This window comes from Oncorhynchus mykiss, chromosome 5 (assembly GCF_013265735.2).
Source record: "Oncorhynchus mykiss isolate Arlee chromosome 5, USDA_OmykA_1.1, whole genome shotgun sequence".
Classification (NCBI taxonomy): Eukaryota; Metazoa; Chordata; class Actinopteri; order Salmoniformes; family Salmonidae; genus Oncorhynchus; species Oncorhynchus mykiss.
Window position 1 is genome coordinate 63809996 of NC_048569.1, and position 17650 is coordinate 63827645.

General features: G+C 41.7%; 1 protein-coding gene and 1 long non-coding RNA gene across 2 annotated transcripts; one reads left to right on the plus strand and one right to left on the minus strand.

Moving 5' to 3' along the window:
- Positions 1–6552: 6552 nt before the first annotated feature.
- On the plus strand, positions 6553–8005 carry LOC110524307. Its single transcript, XR_002473571.2, has 5 exons — positions 6553–6788; positions 7091–7132; positions 7229–7363; positions 7453–7538; positions 7672–8005. It is a non-coding gene; the product is annotated as an uncharacterized LOC110524307 (long non-coding RNA).
- On the minus strand, positions 7885–12175 carry LOC110524306 (muellerian-inhibiting factor). Its single transcript, XM_021603833.2, has 7 exons — positions 11055–12175; positions 10373–10699; positions 10101–10270; positions 9652–9763; positions 9456–9564; positions 8917–9350; positions 7885–8825 (listed from the first exon to the last, which is right to left on the minus strand). Exons 1-7 carry the CDS (start codon positions 11194–11196, stop codon positions 8404–8406), a joined length of 1716 nt encoding a protein of 571 aa, XP_021459508.2. The 5' UTR covers positions 11197–12175; the 3' UTR covers positions 7885–8403.
- Between the last annotated feature and the right edge of the window lie 5475 nt (positions 12176–17650).

Sequence of the window (17650 nt, forward strand, 5' to 3'; positions counted from 1 at the left end):
GTCTGAGGAGCTATTTGGCGTAGCAGCTAACATAGCTGCTAGCTAGCTGCCTAACAAGATAGCAGGGTTTTCTGGAGGGCTTGAACGCGGCATGCGGCGAGGTTAGCCATTGTGGCTGGAAGCGAGGATTGTCCCAGATTTGTGGCTGTCAAAATCTCTGCTGTTGTTGTTTTCAATCTGTAACCTGCCCTGTCTGGTACTACGAGAAGTAACAGCGTAACCTACATTGCTAGCTACCATGACAAAGACCTAAGCTGGCGGTAGTAATGTTGAGGACAGTGGTGTCTCTCTATCACAGGTGAAGGATATTTTAAACTAACAAAAAGAGTTCTACAAGCAGTTGTTGCAACAACAAGAAAATAGCTTCAAGTGTTTTGTCCAAATATTAGTGGAGTCAGTTAATAAAAGAATGGACGACCTGACTAGAGAGGTCCAGGACCTGAAGAACAGTTTGCAGTTCTCCCAGGGTCAGGTCGATGAGTTGAAACAGGAGAACGGCAAGATGACAGCAATCTGTAAGTCTTTGAGAGAGGACATCAGTTCTGTGTGTGAATCCATGAGAACAATGACAGAGAAATCAGAGGGACAATCAAGGTGGAACAACATGGTTGTGGATGGAATTGCAAAATCTCCACATGAGACCTGGGCCGAGTCTGAATGAAGGGAATGATCTCTGAGAAATTGAAGATGGACCATGGGAAGATTGTGGTGGAGCATGCCCACATAACTGGAAAATCCATCCCCAGCCCAGGTGACAGGCCCAGGCCGATAGTGGTCAAGTTCCTGAGGTTAAAGGACAAGGTAGCTGTTCTGGAAAGAGCCAAGAACTTGAGAGGAACGTTTATCTTCCTCAACGAGGACTATCCTGAAGCTGTGTGCCAGAGTAGGAAAGAACTTATCCCAGCCATGAAAAAAGCTGCCAGAGCATGCGGGGACATTGCTTACATCTGCTATGACAGGCTCATTGTCCCCCCCCTTCCTCCCAGAAGCCTGGCAGGGATGAGAGCACCAAGCCTATGGGTGACATAGCTTCAACCCCGCAGCACACACACCAATTAATTAATGGAGTGCTGAATGTATATTTTTTTCCACTTGCTTTGTTTGCATATTAGGTCTATCTCAGGAAATTAGCTACTCAGGAAATTAGCCCATATTAATATCCAGTGCCTTCGGAAAAGGGGGATACCTAGTCAGTTGTCCAACTGAATGCATTCAACTGAAATGTGTCTTCCGCATTTAACTCAACCCCTCTGAATCAAAGAGGTGCAGGGGGCTGCCTTAATCGACATCTACGTCTTCAGCGCACAGGGGCAAAATGACAGATTTTTACCTTGTCAGCTTCGGGATTCGATCCAGTAATCTTCTGGTTACTGGCCCCACGCTCTAACCTTCAGACCCCTTGACTTTTTCAAAATGTTGTTACATTACAGTCTTGTTCTAAAATGGATTAAATAAAACTATTTCCGCAGCAATCTACACACAATACCCCATAATGACAAAGTGAAAACAGGTTTTTAGAAATTTGTGCAAATTTATTTAAATAAGAAATAATAGAAATACCTTATTTACATAAGTATTCAGACACCTTTCTATGAGACTCAAAATTGAGCTCAGGTGCATCCTGTTTGATGTTTCTTCAACTTGATTTCGGTCCACCGGTGGTATATTCAATTGATTGGAAATTATTTGGAAAGGCACACAACTGTCTATATAAGGTCCCACAGTTGACAGTGCATGTCAGAGCAAAAACCAAGCCAAGAGGGTTGAAGGAATTGTCCGTAGAGCTACAAGACAGGATTGTGTCAAGGCACAGATCTAGGGAAGAGTACCAAAACATTTCTGCAGCATTGAAGGACCCCAAGAACACAGTGGCCTCCATCATTTTTAAATGTAAGAAGTTTGGAACCACCAAGACTCTTCCTAGAGCTGGCCGCCCGGCCAAACTGAGAAATCGGGGAGAAGGGACTTGGTCAGGGAGTTGACCAAGAAGCCGATGGTCACTCTGACAGAGCTCCAGAGTTCCTCTGTGGAGATGGGAGAACCTTCCAGAATTACAACCGTCTTTGCAGCACTCCACCAATCAGGCCTTTATGGTAGAGTGGCCAAACGGAAGCAACTCCTCAATAAAAGGCACATGACAGTCCACTTGGAGTTTGCCAAAAGGCACCTAAACCAGATTCTCTGGTCTGATGAAACCAAGATTGAACTCTTTGGCCTGAATGCCAACCATCACGTCCGGAAGAAACCATGCACTATACTTACGGTGACGCATGGTGGAGGCAGCGTCATGCTGTGGGGATGTTTTTCAGTGGCAGGGACTGGGAGACTAGTCAAGATCGAGGCAAAGATGAATGGAGCAAAGTACAGAGAGATCCTTGATGAAAACCTGCTTCAGAGCGCTCAGGACCTCAGACTGGGGCGATGGTTCACCTTCCAACAGGACAACAAACCTAAGCACACAGCCAAGACAACGCAGAAGTGGCTTTGGGACAAGTCTCTGAATGTCCTTGAGTAGCCCAGCCAGAGCCCGGACTTGAACCCGTTCTAACATCTCTGGAGAGACCTGAAAATAGCTGTGCAGCAACGCTCCCCATCCAACCTGACAGATTTTGAGGATCTGCAGAGAAGAATGGAAGAAACTCCCCAAATATCGATATGCCAAGCTTGTAGTGTCATAACCAAGATCACTCAAGGCTGTAGTTGCTGCCAGAGGTGCTTCACCAAATTACTGAGTAAAGGGTCTGAATACCTATATAAATGTCATATTTCAGTTTTAAAATATATATAAATGACCAAATATTTCTAAAAACTTGTTTAAGGCTGTAACATAACAACATTTTGAAAAAGTCAAGAGGTCTGAATACTTTCTGAAGGCACTGTATGTCGCCTTAGAAATAAGGTTCATGAAATCAATAACTTGCTAACATCTGATAACATTCATATATTAGCCATTTCTGAGACTCACTTAGATAATTAATTTGATGATACAGCAGTAGCAAAACAAGGATATATATAATCTACAGAAAAGACAGAAATGCTTATGGGGGAGGTGTTGCTGTGCATATTCAGAGCCATATCCCTGTAATACTTAGATTCAATCTTATATCAAGTGTTATTGAAGTGTTGTAGTTGCAGATTCATTTGTCACATCTAAAGCCTTTCTTTTGGGGTGTTGATGTCGGCCACCAAGTGCTAACAGTCAGTATCTAAATAATATGTGTGAAATGCTTGATAGTGTATATGATGTAAACAGAGACATCTACTTTCTTGGGGACCTGCATATTGACTGGATTTCATCAAGCTGTTGGCTCAAGAGGAAGCTTCTCACTGTAACCAGTGCCTGTAATCTGGTTCAGGTTATTCATCAACCTACCAGGGTGTTTACAAACACTACAGGTACAAGATCATCCACATGTATCGATCACATTTTCACTAATATTGTAGAACTTTGTTCTAAAGCTGTATCCATACCCATTGGATGCAGTGATCATAATATAACGGCTATATCCAGGAAAGCTAAAGGTCCAAAAGCTGGGCCTAAAATAGTTGATAAGATCATACAAAAGATTTAGCTGTGCCTCTTTATGTGGATGAAGTTAAAAATATTTGTTGGTCTGATGTGATTAATAAGGAGCATCCAGACGCTGCACTTGATTCATTTATGGAATTGCTTCTTCCAGTTATTGATAAACATGTACCTGTTAAGAAACTGACTGTTAGAACTGTTAAGGCTCCATGGATTGATGAGGAATTGAAGAACTGTATGGTAGAAAGAGATGGGGCAAAAGGAGTGGCTAATAAGTCTGGCTGCACATCTGACTTACTGCAAATTGAGAAATTATGTGACTAAACTCAACAAAAAGAAGAGGAAACTGTATTATGAAGCCAAGATCAATGATATAAAGAATGACGGGAAAAAATGTTGGAGTCCAATACATTTTATTATGGGCAGAAAGGGTCATTCAACTCCATCTTTCATCGAATCAGATGGCTTATTCATCTCAAAACCATTTGATGTTGCCAATTATTTGAATGATTACTTAATTGACAAAGTGGGCAAGCTTAGGCAGGAAATGCCAACAACGAACAGTGAGCCATCGTATTTATGCATACAAAAAACAAGTAATGAAAGAAAAGTATTGCAAGTTAGATGTTAGTTAAGATGTTAGATGTTAAGTTAGATTTTGTAAAGTTAGTGTGGAAGAGCTGGAAAAATTGTTATCGATCAAAAATGACAAACCTCCTGGCATTGACAGCTTAGATGGAAAGCTACTGAGGATGGTAGCTGACTCTTTAGCCACTCCTATCTGTCATATCTTTAATCTGAGCCTAGAGAAAAGTCTTTGTCCTCAGGCTTGGAGGGAAGCCAAAGTAATTACGCTACCCAAGAGTGGTAAAGCGGCCTTTATTGGTTCTAACAGCAGACCTATTGCTGACAGCTTTTTGCAAACTGTTGGAAAAAATTGTGTTTGACCAATTACAATGCTATTTCTCTGTAAACAAATGTGTTATGGCTTTTCAACCTCAGCCATATTGTGGATTCAGAGCTATCTAGCTAATAGAACTCAAAGGGCTTTCTTGAATGGAAGCTTCTCTAATGTCAAACATGGTGTACTGCAGGGCAGCTCTCTAGGCCCTCTACTCATTTCTATTTTTACCAATGATCTGCCACTGGTATTAAACAAAGCATGTGTGTCCATGTATGCTGGTGATTCAACCATATACACATCAGCAACCACAGCTACTGAAGTCAGTGAAACCCTTAACTGTCACGTTCTGACCTTTATTTCCTTTGTTTTGTATTTATTTAGTATGGTCAGGGCGTGAGTTGGGTGGGCAGTCTATGTTTGTTTTTCTATGTTTTGGGGTATTTCTATGTTTCGGCCTAGTATGGTTCTCAATCAGAGGCAGGTGTCATTAGTTGTCTCTGATTGAGAATCATACTTAGGTAGCCTGGGTTTCACTGTGTGTTTGTGGGTGATTGTTCCTGTCTCTGTGTTTTGCACCAGACAGGGCTGTTTTTGGTTTTCCACGTTTGTTGTTTTGTAGTGTTCGTGTTTATCCTTTTTGTTATTAAACATGAATCAATATAATCACGCTGCTTTTTGGTCCGCCTCTACTTCACCACAAGAAGACCGTTACATTAACAAAGAATTGCAGTCTGATTTGGAATGGGTGGTAGGGAATAAACTGGTCCTGAACATCTCTAAAACTAAGAGCATTGTATTTGTTACAAATCATTCCCTAAGTTCTAGACCTCAGCTGAATCTGGTAATGAATGGTGTGGCTGTTGAATAAGTTGAGGAGACTAAATTACTTGGTGTTACCTTAGATTGTAAACTGTCATGGTCAAAACCTATAGATCCAATGGTTGTAACGATGGGGAGAGGTCTGTCCGTAATAAAGAGATGCTCTAATTTTTTGACACCACACTCCAAAAAGCAAGTCCTGCAGCCTCTAGTTTTGTCTTATCTTGATTATTGTCCAGTCGTGTGGTCGAGTGCTGCAAGGAAATACCTAGTTAAGCTGCAGCTGGCCCAGAACAGTGTGCCACGTCTTGCTCTTCATTGTAAATACTATGGATGCTAGTCTCTCTTGGCTAAGAGTTGAGGAAAGACTGACTGCATCACTTCTTTCTATAAGAAACATTAATGTGAAGAAAATCACATTGTTTGCACAGTAAACTTACATGCCACCAGGGGTCTTTTCACAGTCCCCAAATCTCGAATAAATTCAAGAAAGCATACAGTATTAAATAGAGCCATTATTCCATGAAATTCAGTTCCATCTCATATTGCTCAAATGAAAAGCAAATCTGGTTTCAAAAAACAGACAAAGCAACACCTCACGGCACAACACCTCTCCCCTATTTGACCTAGATAGTGTATGTATTGATATTTAGGCTACGTGTGCCTTTAATTATTTTTTTAATGAGGTTCTGTCCTTGAGCTGTTCTTGTCTATTAATGTTCTGTATAATGTCATGCTTCATGTTTTGCCTTTTCAGCTTGAATGGAGGATGCTTTATGTACAAGCCAGTCCACGGTAATGCACATCAAGCCTAGACAGAGACTCCCTAGGTTATATTAAAGGTAGACTCAGCGATATGACGTAGAAAATAAACAGCATAGTGGATTAATTTCCACAACTACTAGCGTTGAAACGCGACGCTCAACTTCTCCACAGTTTTTTTTATTTAACTAGGCAAGTCAGTTAAGAACAAATTCTTATTTACAATGATGGCCTACACTGGCCAAATCCAGACAATACTGGAACAATTGTGCGCCGCAATTGAATCACGAATCTACAGCCATCAATATAATGTTGTCCTGCACAGCTAATGTACTTCCTTGTGTCTATCGTCAGGTACTTACATTTATTGTATTTTGTACTATATTTGTTGTTGTTATGATGATTTTAATGACCAAATACCCAGTCTGATAATTCATGCAAGCAACATGTAATGCCCTTTAATGGAACCATAGTTATCACGTCTCTGGCATACAAACTGTAGCTATACTGCCTAGTTCCCCTCGCCATAGCCTACAATGACACACTTCGAAGATAGGGATCAGAATGGTATGGTGTTTATGAGGGCGGCCACACCATAGCATACAGGGTGTATAGCAGCAATCCCTCCAGTGATGTATTTTTACTTTTGTCATAAGCTCTCAGCTGTGCCTGCCTGTCAGGGACCATGTCATCTGAAGCAGGGCAGGCTATAAGACACTTTCCGACCCCAGTGAACGGAAATCAATTGCTTTCCATAGGAGAAAAAGGTCAACCCAGGTAAGACTCAATCTGTCATGTATGGGTTTTTAAAGATGTCTATTTCTAGCAATGCTACATGGTCTATGCCACATATGCTTTAAATCGGACTGAACCGCCTCAGCATAAACATGCAATGTAACCCAATGCATGTGTGTACTCAGCTCTATCCTTGTAGCCTATGTGGTTTAAGAGTGAATTTTCAGTTGAAAAATGTAGATTTAGTCATAACCTTTACTGAGATGCAGAATACACAATGTGTTAGTAGTTTCCTCTTTAAATATCTTGCAGTAGCAAAACCTCAATATTACCTGACTTTACAGGACGCAACAGACCCAGAACATTATCATCTGAGAGCCTCGGCAGTAATACAATCCTTATCCAATATATTTACATTTCTACATTCAGTAATAATATATTTTGTCCCATGTTGACTTATTACTCTCTCTGTTTACCTCTAGTGTCATATGAACGCATTTTGTCCATCCAAAGTTTGAGTGAGGTTGAGAACCCATGGAAAAGCATTACTCTGAACCGTTGCATAGTGTTTGCCATCATCATTGTGCTTGTGAGCTCAGGCGTGAATGAAATACATGGTGAGTGCTGAAACATTGTGAAACATTTGTCAATTTCTCATAACCTCAATGCACACAGACTAGCTCATGCACTATCTGTTGTGGTTCAGATGCTCTGGATGTACTTCTAGAGGAGAATGATCTTCCTCAGATGTTCCTTGGAGGCACGGGTCTACAACCAGACGGCATAGCTCAGGTATTGGAGCTCATAGCTTATTTCCTTCACGTGTCCCTCTTATAACTAACACAGTGAATAACAAATTTAAAAAAATGCTCGGCTTTGGAACCTTATGTAATGATCCTGTGTGTTTCCTGTTCCCTCTCTGCAGCCTGCAGCCTCTCTGTGGGACAGCTTGCTGAGTTGGGGCTCAGACGATGGAAGAAAAGGAAATCCAAAGAGAAGAGGGGGAATCTTGAGAATCAGAAATAGAGATGTGTCTGACAAAGGGCTGTTAAAGGAATGATAGAGGGAATACATTATGGAGAATGGTAAAGGAGGGGAAAGAGGAGGATAGTACAACAAAAAAGGAAAACATTTTCTGAAGGACTAATCAAAGTGTGTTTATTATGTTGAAATATAAGGATATATTGTAGTTAAAATGTTACTACTGTAAAAAAAAAAAAAAAAAAAGATACATTACATCACAATGATCTTAAATGCACCATACAGTCTTATCTGATCATGCATAAATGTTCATATTTAAAGGGTATACAGAAATCAATAAGATGAGCTGGTTCCTAACTCGTATTTGATGATCAATATATTCTTTCAGCCTTCAATACGATCATGTGGTGCAAATTGATAATGCACAAATCGTACTTGAAAGATCCAATTTGTGCACTGAGCCAATGAGTTTTCTATTTACATAACTGAGTGACAAAATGTGTATTAAATCAGCTAATATTGTAGACAACTAGATGTGATAATGTATTTACAATAAACAAAATAAATGCACTAGAAGATTTAAAACATGCAATTCTACTTGACTTTTATTGAGTAATGTTGCAACAACCCAGGTGCCCTGGCCCTTTAATACCAATCATTGCACCACATGGAGGAGTCAGCGGCATCCACACTCCTTGGCCACCATGTTTGGTTTGTAGCAGATATTGGTTCCATGCTCATCCAACTCCACCACCTTGAGGTCCTCATAGTCCACAGGCACACAGCAGGGCGAGCGCTCCAGGGCCAGGCCACTCTGGATCTGGCTGTTAAGCAGGATAGCATGGTTATTCCCGTTGGTCAGGGGAAAGCTGCAGACTCCCTGGCAGTTGTAGATGGTGGCCTCAGGAGGAGACAGCAGGTATTTCTCTAGGGACACGGTGAGACTGTGCAGTCGACAAAGGTGCCGGTTCCCTGGGCCCTTCTGGCCTGCTCTGGCGGCCCGCTGCCCCCTCTCCACATCCCAGGCTCCCACTACTGTCTGCAGGGCCTTCAGCAGAAGCAGGGCTCGGTACTGCGTCTCACTGGGGCTCCCAACACCTATGTGATGAAAGAAAAAAAGGTTTAAATGACTTAGCAATTCAATTAATGCCCAGACATTGATGATGAATTTACATTGAGGTCTGCTCACCTGCTGGTGCTTCCTCGCCCTCTTTAGGAAGGACACTGAGTTCCTGGAGTCTCCTCAGTCTGTCCATTCCTGCTTTGCCCACCTCCTCCACCCTCATCTGGACCAGAACCTCCTCCAGCCTCTGCCTGAGCACCTCCAGTAGGGCGGGCTGCAGGGACAGCTCCCCGCGATGCCCCTGGAGCACAGAGCCCTGTGTGGGGAAAGAGAACAGGGTGGGAGCTGAGGAGTTGAGCAGCCTGGCAAGGAGGGTCTCACTGGACGACACCCCAAGGGACAGGGGGGGAAGAGAGTCCAGAGAGTACAGAGGGACCGAAGCAGCCCATGGTTGTGACTGCGTCTGTGGTGGCATGACGTCACTGAGGAACTTCTGCAGCTCACACAGAAACGTGTAGGTCCCAGAGGGAGCAGGGGAGGGACTCAGCTTTTCTGTCACTCTGAGGAAGACAATTACACTAATTTAAGAATCTCTATGGCTTCAATCACTTAAAGAAAAAGACAGTAATAGGTACCGCATTTGAAAAAAGACAATGCTAACTGACCTTTCATCAGTTCCTCTATTTGTTGAGAAAAGCATCAGGGGAATTACACTGACATCACTTCTTGTTCCGTCACCAATCAGGATACCTCGTAGTTCAGACAGCTTTTGTCCTGCCGAAAGGTGAATAATCTTGAGACATGTTGATGGAAGGAAAGCATATTAACTTGGACACGATAAGCTGTACAAGATGTTCTTACCTGTCTCTGGTGTTTTTGTGTCAACATTGAATCTCCATCTCAGTTGACTTTTGCCCTCGGGTTGCTTTCCTGTTAGGATGAGGAACTGTGTTCCTTCTGAAATACATACTGTCTGGGAGAAGTGGGAAAAGGTGGAGTCAGATAATAGCAGAACATCAAAAACTAAAGAAGCAAAATGTCACCGGCCACATTATCATGGTGAGAAATGCATCATCGTGATGATGTGGCCAGTGACACTGCTTCGTGAAAGCACAATATCTTGAAAACTTGACAGCTGACATACAAAACATTTGGGACTGTATCAACAGTGGACTTATGAAAAAATAGTTTTTGAGTGGAGTTTTCCTTTAATGGTCTGTAAACATCATGGTAAAGACAAGACTTAGAAAATGTGAAAGACAAGTAAGAAGTTCAGGAATGTTGTTCTTGAGCAGGTAATGAATTCAAACCTGTTTGTAAGGCTGCAGAGAGTGACTGGTGAAAGTGATGGCACCGAGCGCTCCTGTTCTGGGGTTTCTAAAGGCAAGGAGCAGTATGGGCTTGATATTGGAGAGGGGAGGCCGGGGGAGGTGGAAGGTCAACACAAGACCCCCTCCCTCCACTTCACCCTCCATGAGCTCTGATAGACAAGACATAACATCCCATTTCAGTACATTCAGAATCAGATCCATATCTGTGCCATACCTACAAAGCTGAAATCTGGAAAGAGACAAAAATGTACCTTTGGTTGGGTGCCAAACATGTAGCCCATGTTTCTCTTTTTTGGCTTCTTCAGCTAGTGTGGATAAGGCAGGTACTAGAGCACCAGCAGAGTGTGAGCAAACGCCAAATCGAGTCAAATCCTCCTTTCTCAGGTCACTTTCCTGGCCCCAACCTTCACGAAGTGCTGAAAACATATCCTCAACAACCTCTCCATGAGACGGTATCCTTCCAAAACATGGAGTGTCCCCAGGTAGGTGAGGAGCGCTGGGATGGGAGTTTATGGTCTCCTTCACTGTTAAGGCATTCTCTCCCAAACCTTTTCCAACCTCCACTGAACGGTTGTCTCCTTGGATGAAAGAACAGACTAAATGTAGTCACAGAAGGCTGTATTCCCATTACAATATTTTGACAACTGTATAATTTGTTGGCCAAAAGATGACCTTATTCAGAGATGATATTGCATCATTCACAATGTGATAAATTAAGTTACAGAAAATTCTAATAAGCAGTTAGTTAATGCAATTAACAAATAGAGCACAACTGTGCATTACAATGCATACAATATTTTCTTGCAAATGCTAATGAATCCATGTTTGGGCACAGCTATGGCCAGGTCCCAGGTATACAGATTCATATCAATGCAACAAGTTACAAACAGCAGTACGGACAGTGTAATTGGGATGGTGAATAGTGTGACTGACCTGGCCCTGTTCCTGGGTGGTCTGGCGTGGGGTCCTCCTGACACCGGCCTAGCAGGCTGTCACTCAGTCTGCCCTGGTGTGGCAGAGTGACCATTGTGCTGGGCAGCAGCAGTATCAAGCAGAATATGCACCATAGCCTCATGGTAACCCTGTCTGTCCAGTCACGTCTGGATGGAACACTTGTTTTGGGTCAGGTCAGCGAGGGAGATGAGTTTTATGTACCGCCCCTCTTTCAGCTAAGGAGGACAGGCTGCCAAATACGCAGCTCATACTATGTGATGTGTCCTTGAGAAAGTTGTAAGATGTGGAGGGACAGTGAATACTACGGTGGGTTGAGATAAGGCTAGGGAAAGGAAGCACAAGACAGACAATGGAGTGTTTTGTGTGTGGCAGACAGACACCTGCCCTCCCTGTGGGTGAGAAAAGACTGGCGATTTAAGCACCTCCAAAAAGGAAGGGAGGATGTTTGAAGGAGACAGAAAAACCATGCGTGTAATGACAATTCTATAAAGGCCTTTCATAGGTAATGTCTGGTCTATTACAGTATATCAACACTATCATTGCTTCTGTGTCCTGCCATTTCTTACATACAGTTCTTCTTCAGGGATGATCAACTAGATTCAGCAACAAGACAGAATATACACAAATTACAAAATCATTTGTAGACTGCAAATTGACTGCAAGAAGCCCAAACAGGCATATCTGACTAAAACATGCTAACTTCACACCTTGCGTAGGAATACTTTACAGATTTCCAAAATAATAAATACAAGAAAATGCTTAGGAAACTTGGGGGCCAAATTCAGCCCACCAGTTGTCTCTCCCCCAATACACAAACAGATATTGGAGTGTTCTTCATAAAAGTAGCCATTTGTGATGCAATTCTAAGGATGCGATTGCAAATTGACGATTGATTACAGACACGTTGGCTTTAAAAAGTTCTCTCAGCAGTTATTGGACTAAGTACAGTGGATGGAATATGGATGTGCTGCATGCCAGATAGATACAGAAGAAGTGTTGGCTAAATAAGAGTTCTTGACGGATTAAAGGATCTATGGACAGACTATGAGATGCTGCTGTTGAGACTTCTCAGGTTGAAAAGTGCCTCACGGCCTTGGTTTCATGGAGAAATCCAACAGCTGCAGCTTTGTTTTGCACACGATCAAGGTCGTTCAGTTCAGTCTGTCCTGCTTGGTGGACAACAGCGCCAAGTGATAAAGTCAAGGATTCACAAATCATTCACAAAAATGACAAGAATTGTTTATCATTTCTAAATGGCTTGAAAACATGCACGTAACATCACAGAACACTATTTCAGAGAGTATTCATAAAGATGACATTGAATGTTGAATTATTCCCCAATAGTGGACATTTTGGACATAAATGTGTATTCCACACTAAAGACAGAACTGAAGAACAATTCTCAAAACACTACTGTCCATCTTTGGTCAAAACCATGATAAGCCTAGCTTTATTACAGAATGTACCATAACTACTATAATGATAGTAGAAATCCCACCCCTACATAGTCTGAATCCTTCACTGAAAACAAACTAAAATATCATGCACCATATACAAATCCTACAATTTTTTGAATAAAAAGCATTAATAAAATCACCTTTTCAACATGCAGAATATCACCAATAAGCAGAGATGCAAATTAAATACTTTATAAGAAACCACTTTATTAATAATTATCATAAAAAGGCAAATAAACAAAAGCAAATTTCAATTTGTCATTACACATCTAAGATAATAGCACCAACACCAGACAAGAGTTCCCATGACAGCCCAAGGCGTTTTGAAACGTAGGTTTGCTGTTATTGCACCTCAAACCTGCCCTTAGTTCTACTGATCCACATAGAGTTAAAATTCAGTCCAACTACACAGCGTTCTCCCTATGTAGGGATCACAACACAAAAAACAAAAAAAAGGACATTAATTCCTTTTCAGAGAGAGGGAGTGAGACGAGGCATTTGTGAGAGTGTAAGAAGAGGATTTCCACGACATTGTCAGACCAGTCGAACACAAAGCTGCAATCTTTTGCTGGAGTGGCTGGATGTGTGCGACAGTGAGAAATTGAGGAGACAAACATACATCTTCGAGGAAGTTTGTCAACTCCAAGCACCAATGATTTTTCAAGTTACATCAAAATATAAGAGAGGTCCCTGGTCCTGAGTTAGGGAAAGAGATAATGAAGTCACAGTTTATAGATAAGTGTGACGCATACAGTAGTGTTATATAGTTTCAAGATATCTGCTATGTTCCTGAGTGAGATCTTTGGCAGGATTCAGAGTCTTGTTATGTGAAACAGTCTTAAGTGTAAAGTTAATAGAGCAGTATACTGCACTACGGTATTAAATATGTATCCAAATTTGCCAGAGATCATGTGTACTTCTTTAGGGGACATATTTAAAATGGGGTACGTCGAAGTAACAATATTCACTACACAATATTATTCTCTCTCCCACACACACATTGCCACTCCAGCCAACTAGGAAGTATATTGTCAGACGGTACATTAATAATAAGTCAACAAGCGAGCTTGTGTTGAATTTTATTAAACCTTTTCCCTCCTCTAGCACAACAGGAGAGGAAGTGTATTAATCAGTAGCTGCATTTTCCTTGTTTTAAGTGTAGGAGAGCACCGTACTGTCTGTCTAAGAGTATTCCAATTTGATCTGAATCTTATGTCATAATAAAAGCATAATTGATACCAACTGCAATTATATCAAACAAAAAAATAATGAAAACATCAACAATAACAGTAATTACAAAAGACCTGTCAGTGCTGATAACAGGGGACTAGCTTCTCTGGTCATGACCGACATGAGCAAATCATTGTCCTCATTCCTGATTGCAAAGCACTGTTGTCTACTGGACAACATTGTGACTATAAAGCTGTGATGTCTTATTTCTCCTCAAAGATACAGATGAAACAAACAAAACAATGAAGATAAATTAATATCCTGCTTCACATCCTCAATTAGTAAGGACTGGCAAATGACAATCAGATCAAAATGGAGCCTGGTTGTTGCAAACCCACGTAACGCATACTAGTTATTCTACTAACAGTTATATTGGAACAATTAACTTGTAACTACAACAGATGTATTATGCTCATACTATGGGAAGGAGGTGGCTTTAAGACATACCCCAGGACAGGAAGAATTGAAAGATGAGTTTTGGCTTTTGAATGCATCCATTCTTATCTGAAATCAGTTTGTATGGTTGAAACAGCACCTTTTCTAGTTTCAAATATATTTTTTTACAATGACTGAAAGGCATGTTGTTTCACAGAGTAGAAGTTTCTCTTTAAAAAGCATGAAGTAAATCTGATTACAATCCAGAACAAATCAAGACAGTCTAGTTGCAGCACAAATCTGTATGTGTTAACCACATAATAGTACAAGCATAGAGTTTCCCTGTGTATATCAGAGGAGACGGTGCCATGTGACAGTGCCATGTGACTGGCATGCCCTCATTGACACTGAACAGTCATGGTGTTTCACTCACTCTATTAAGGCCCTGATTTAAACAACTCTGCACTGCTGTTTCCCTTGGGTCCAAGCCCAACCTGTTTGACAGGCTTGTAGATGTGGGTCACACATCAGCACCAAATGAAAAAACAACAACATACAAATATAATACCCCAAAATCAATCTAGGCATTTCTTATTCACCTACACACCATTCTTAACACAAACGTATCTGTACAAAACACAGCATCACATGCATTTACAAATAGTCCTGAACAATTTGCAAGTTTCTGAAAGCAAAAGGGTGTTTCGCAGTATGCCCAAAAAATACTGTGAAAAATCACATCTAATGAGAGCGTTACCTATTTTCATAACTCTGAGTCAGCCGTAGGTTGAAGATAGCTTTATCAAATCGTGCAGTGTCTACAGTTGTACGCTAGGCTTAAAACAATTCAATTGGATAATTGCATTTTAAATACGAGAAAGAATGCCAGAAAATAGCATTTAAAATGTCCCTGTGGACAAGCACCAAGTATTGACAGTTATTGATGTTCTTAATATTGTATAAATAATATTAGGCACAGTCCAGAGTTATACAGATTGTAGCACCATTGTTTTCAGAATGTGAGTCAAGTACACACTTAAACCTATTGCATTCTACACTGTTACACATGTTTCAGGAAAACAAAAACACAACTTTACAAAATGGAGAAACTTGACAGCATAAATATAATAATCTAAATTATACACAATTATACAGTCAGAGAATGTCTCTTATTCACAGTACAATACTGTTTACAAAAATGAAATAGAAAATCCAATCAAAAGCTGTGAAAATGGCCCAGTAGTTTTTGTTAGTCATGCATTTCCCAGTGTGTGAGCGGTGTTTGTATATCAGTGTGTGAGCGGTGTTTGTATATCAGTGTGTGAGCGGTGTTTGTGTATCAGTGTGTGAGCGGTGTTTGTATATCAGTGTGTGAGCGGTGTTTGTGTATCAGTGTGTGAGCGGTGTTTGTATATCAGTGTGTGAGCGGTGTTTGTGTATCAGTGTGTGAGCGGTGTTTGTATATCAGTGTGTGAGCGGTGTTTGTATATCAGTGTGTGAGCGGTGTTTGTGTATCAGTGTGTGAGCGGTGTTTGTATATCAGTGTGTGAGCGGTGTTTGTGTATCAGTGTGTGAGCGGTGTTTGTGTATCAGTGTGTGAGCGGTGTTTGTATATCAGTGTGTGAGCGGTGTTTGTATATCAGTGTGTGAGCGGTGTTTGTATATCAGTGTGTGAGCGGTGTTTGTATATCAGTGTGTGAGCGGTGTTTGTATATCAGTGTGTGAGCGGTGTTTGTGTATCAGTGTGTGAGCGGTGTTTGTATATCAGTGTGTGAGCGGTGTTTGTGTATCAGTGTGTGAGCGGTGTTTGTGTATCAGTGTGTGAGCGGTGTTTGTATATCAGTGTGTGAGCGGTGTTTGTGTATCAGTGTGTGAGCGGTGTTTGTATATCAGTGTGTGAGCGGTGTTTGTATATCAGTGTGTGAGCGGTGTTTGTATATCAGTGTGTGAGCGGTGTTTGTATATCAGTGTGTGAGCGGTGTTTGTATATCAGTGTGTGAGCGGTGTTTGTATATCAGTGTGTGAGCGGTGTTTGTATATCAGTGTGTGAGCGGTGTTTGTATATCAGTGTGTGAGCGGTGTTTGTGTATCAGTGTGTGAGCGGTGTTTGTATATCAGTGTGTGAGCGGTGTTTGTATATCAGTGTGTGAGCGGTGTTTGTATATCAGTGTGTGAGCGGTGTTTGTATATCAGTGTGTGAGCGGTGTTTGTATATCAGTGTGTGAGCGGTGTTTGTATATCAGTGTGTGAGCGGTGTTTGTGTATCAGTGTGTGAGCGGTGTTTGTGTATCAGTGTGTGAGCGGTGTTTGTGTATCAGTGTGTGGGCGGTGTTTGTGTATCAGTGTGTGAGCGGTGTTTGTGTATCAGTGTGTGAGCGGTGTTTGTGTATCAGTGTGTGAGCGGTGTTTGTATATCAGTGTGTGGGCGGTGTTTGTATATCAGTGTGTGAGCGGTGTTTGTATATCAGTGTGTGAGCGGTGTTTGTATATCAGTGTGTGAGCGGTGTTTGTATATCAGTGTGTGAGCGGTGTTTGTGTATCAGTGTGTGAGCGGTGTTTGTGTATCAGTGTGTGAGCGGTGTTTGTATATCAGTGTGTGAGCGGTGTTTGTATATCAGTGTGTGAGCGGTGTTTGTATATCAGTGTGTGAGCGGTGTTTGTATATCAGTGTGTGAGCGGTGTTTGTATATCAGTGTGTGAGCGGTGTTTGTATATCAGTGTGTGAGCGGTGTTTGTGTATCAGTGTGTGAGCGGTGTTTGTATATCAGTGTGTGAGCGGTGTTTGTATATCAGTGTGTGAGCGGTGTTTGTATATCAGTGTGTGAGCGGTGTTTGTATATCAGTGTGTGAGCGGTGTTTGTATATCAGTGTGTGAGCGGTGTTTGTATATCAGTGTGTGAGCGGTGTTTGTATATCAGTGTGTGAGCGGTGTTTGTGTATCAGTGTGTGAGCGGTGTTTGTGTGTCAGTGTGTGGGCGGTGTTTGTGTATCAGTGTGTGAGCGGTGTTTGTATGTCAGTGTGTGAGCGGTGTTTGTGTATCAGTGTGTGAGCGGTGTTTGTGTATCAGTGTGTGAGCGGTGTTTGTATATCAGTGTGTGAGCGGTGTTTGTATATCAGTGTGTGAGCGGTGTTTGTATATCAGTGTGTGAGCGGTGTTTGTATATCAGTGTGTGAGCGGTGTTTGTATATCAGTGTGTGAGCGGTGTTTGTGTATCAGTGTGTGAGCGGTGTTTGTATATCAGTGTGTGAGCGGTGTTTGTATATCAGTGTGTGAGCGGTGTTTGTATATCAGTGTGTGAGCGGTGTTTGTATATCAGTGTATGAGCGGTGTTTGTATATCAGTGTATGAGCGGTGTTTGTATATCAGTGTGTGAGCGGTGTTTGTATATCAGTGTGTGAGCGGTGTTTGTATATCAGTGTGTGAGCGGTGTTTGTGTATCAGTGTGTGAGCGGTGTTTGTGTGTCAGTGTGTGAGCGGTGTTTGTGTATCAGTGTGTGAGCGGTGTTTGTGT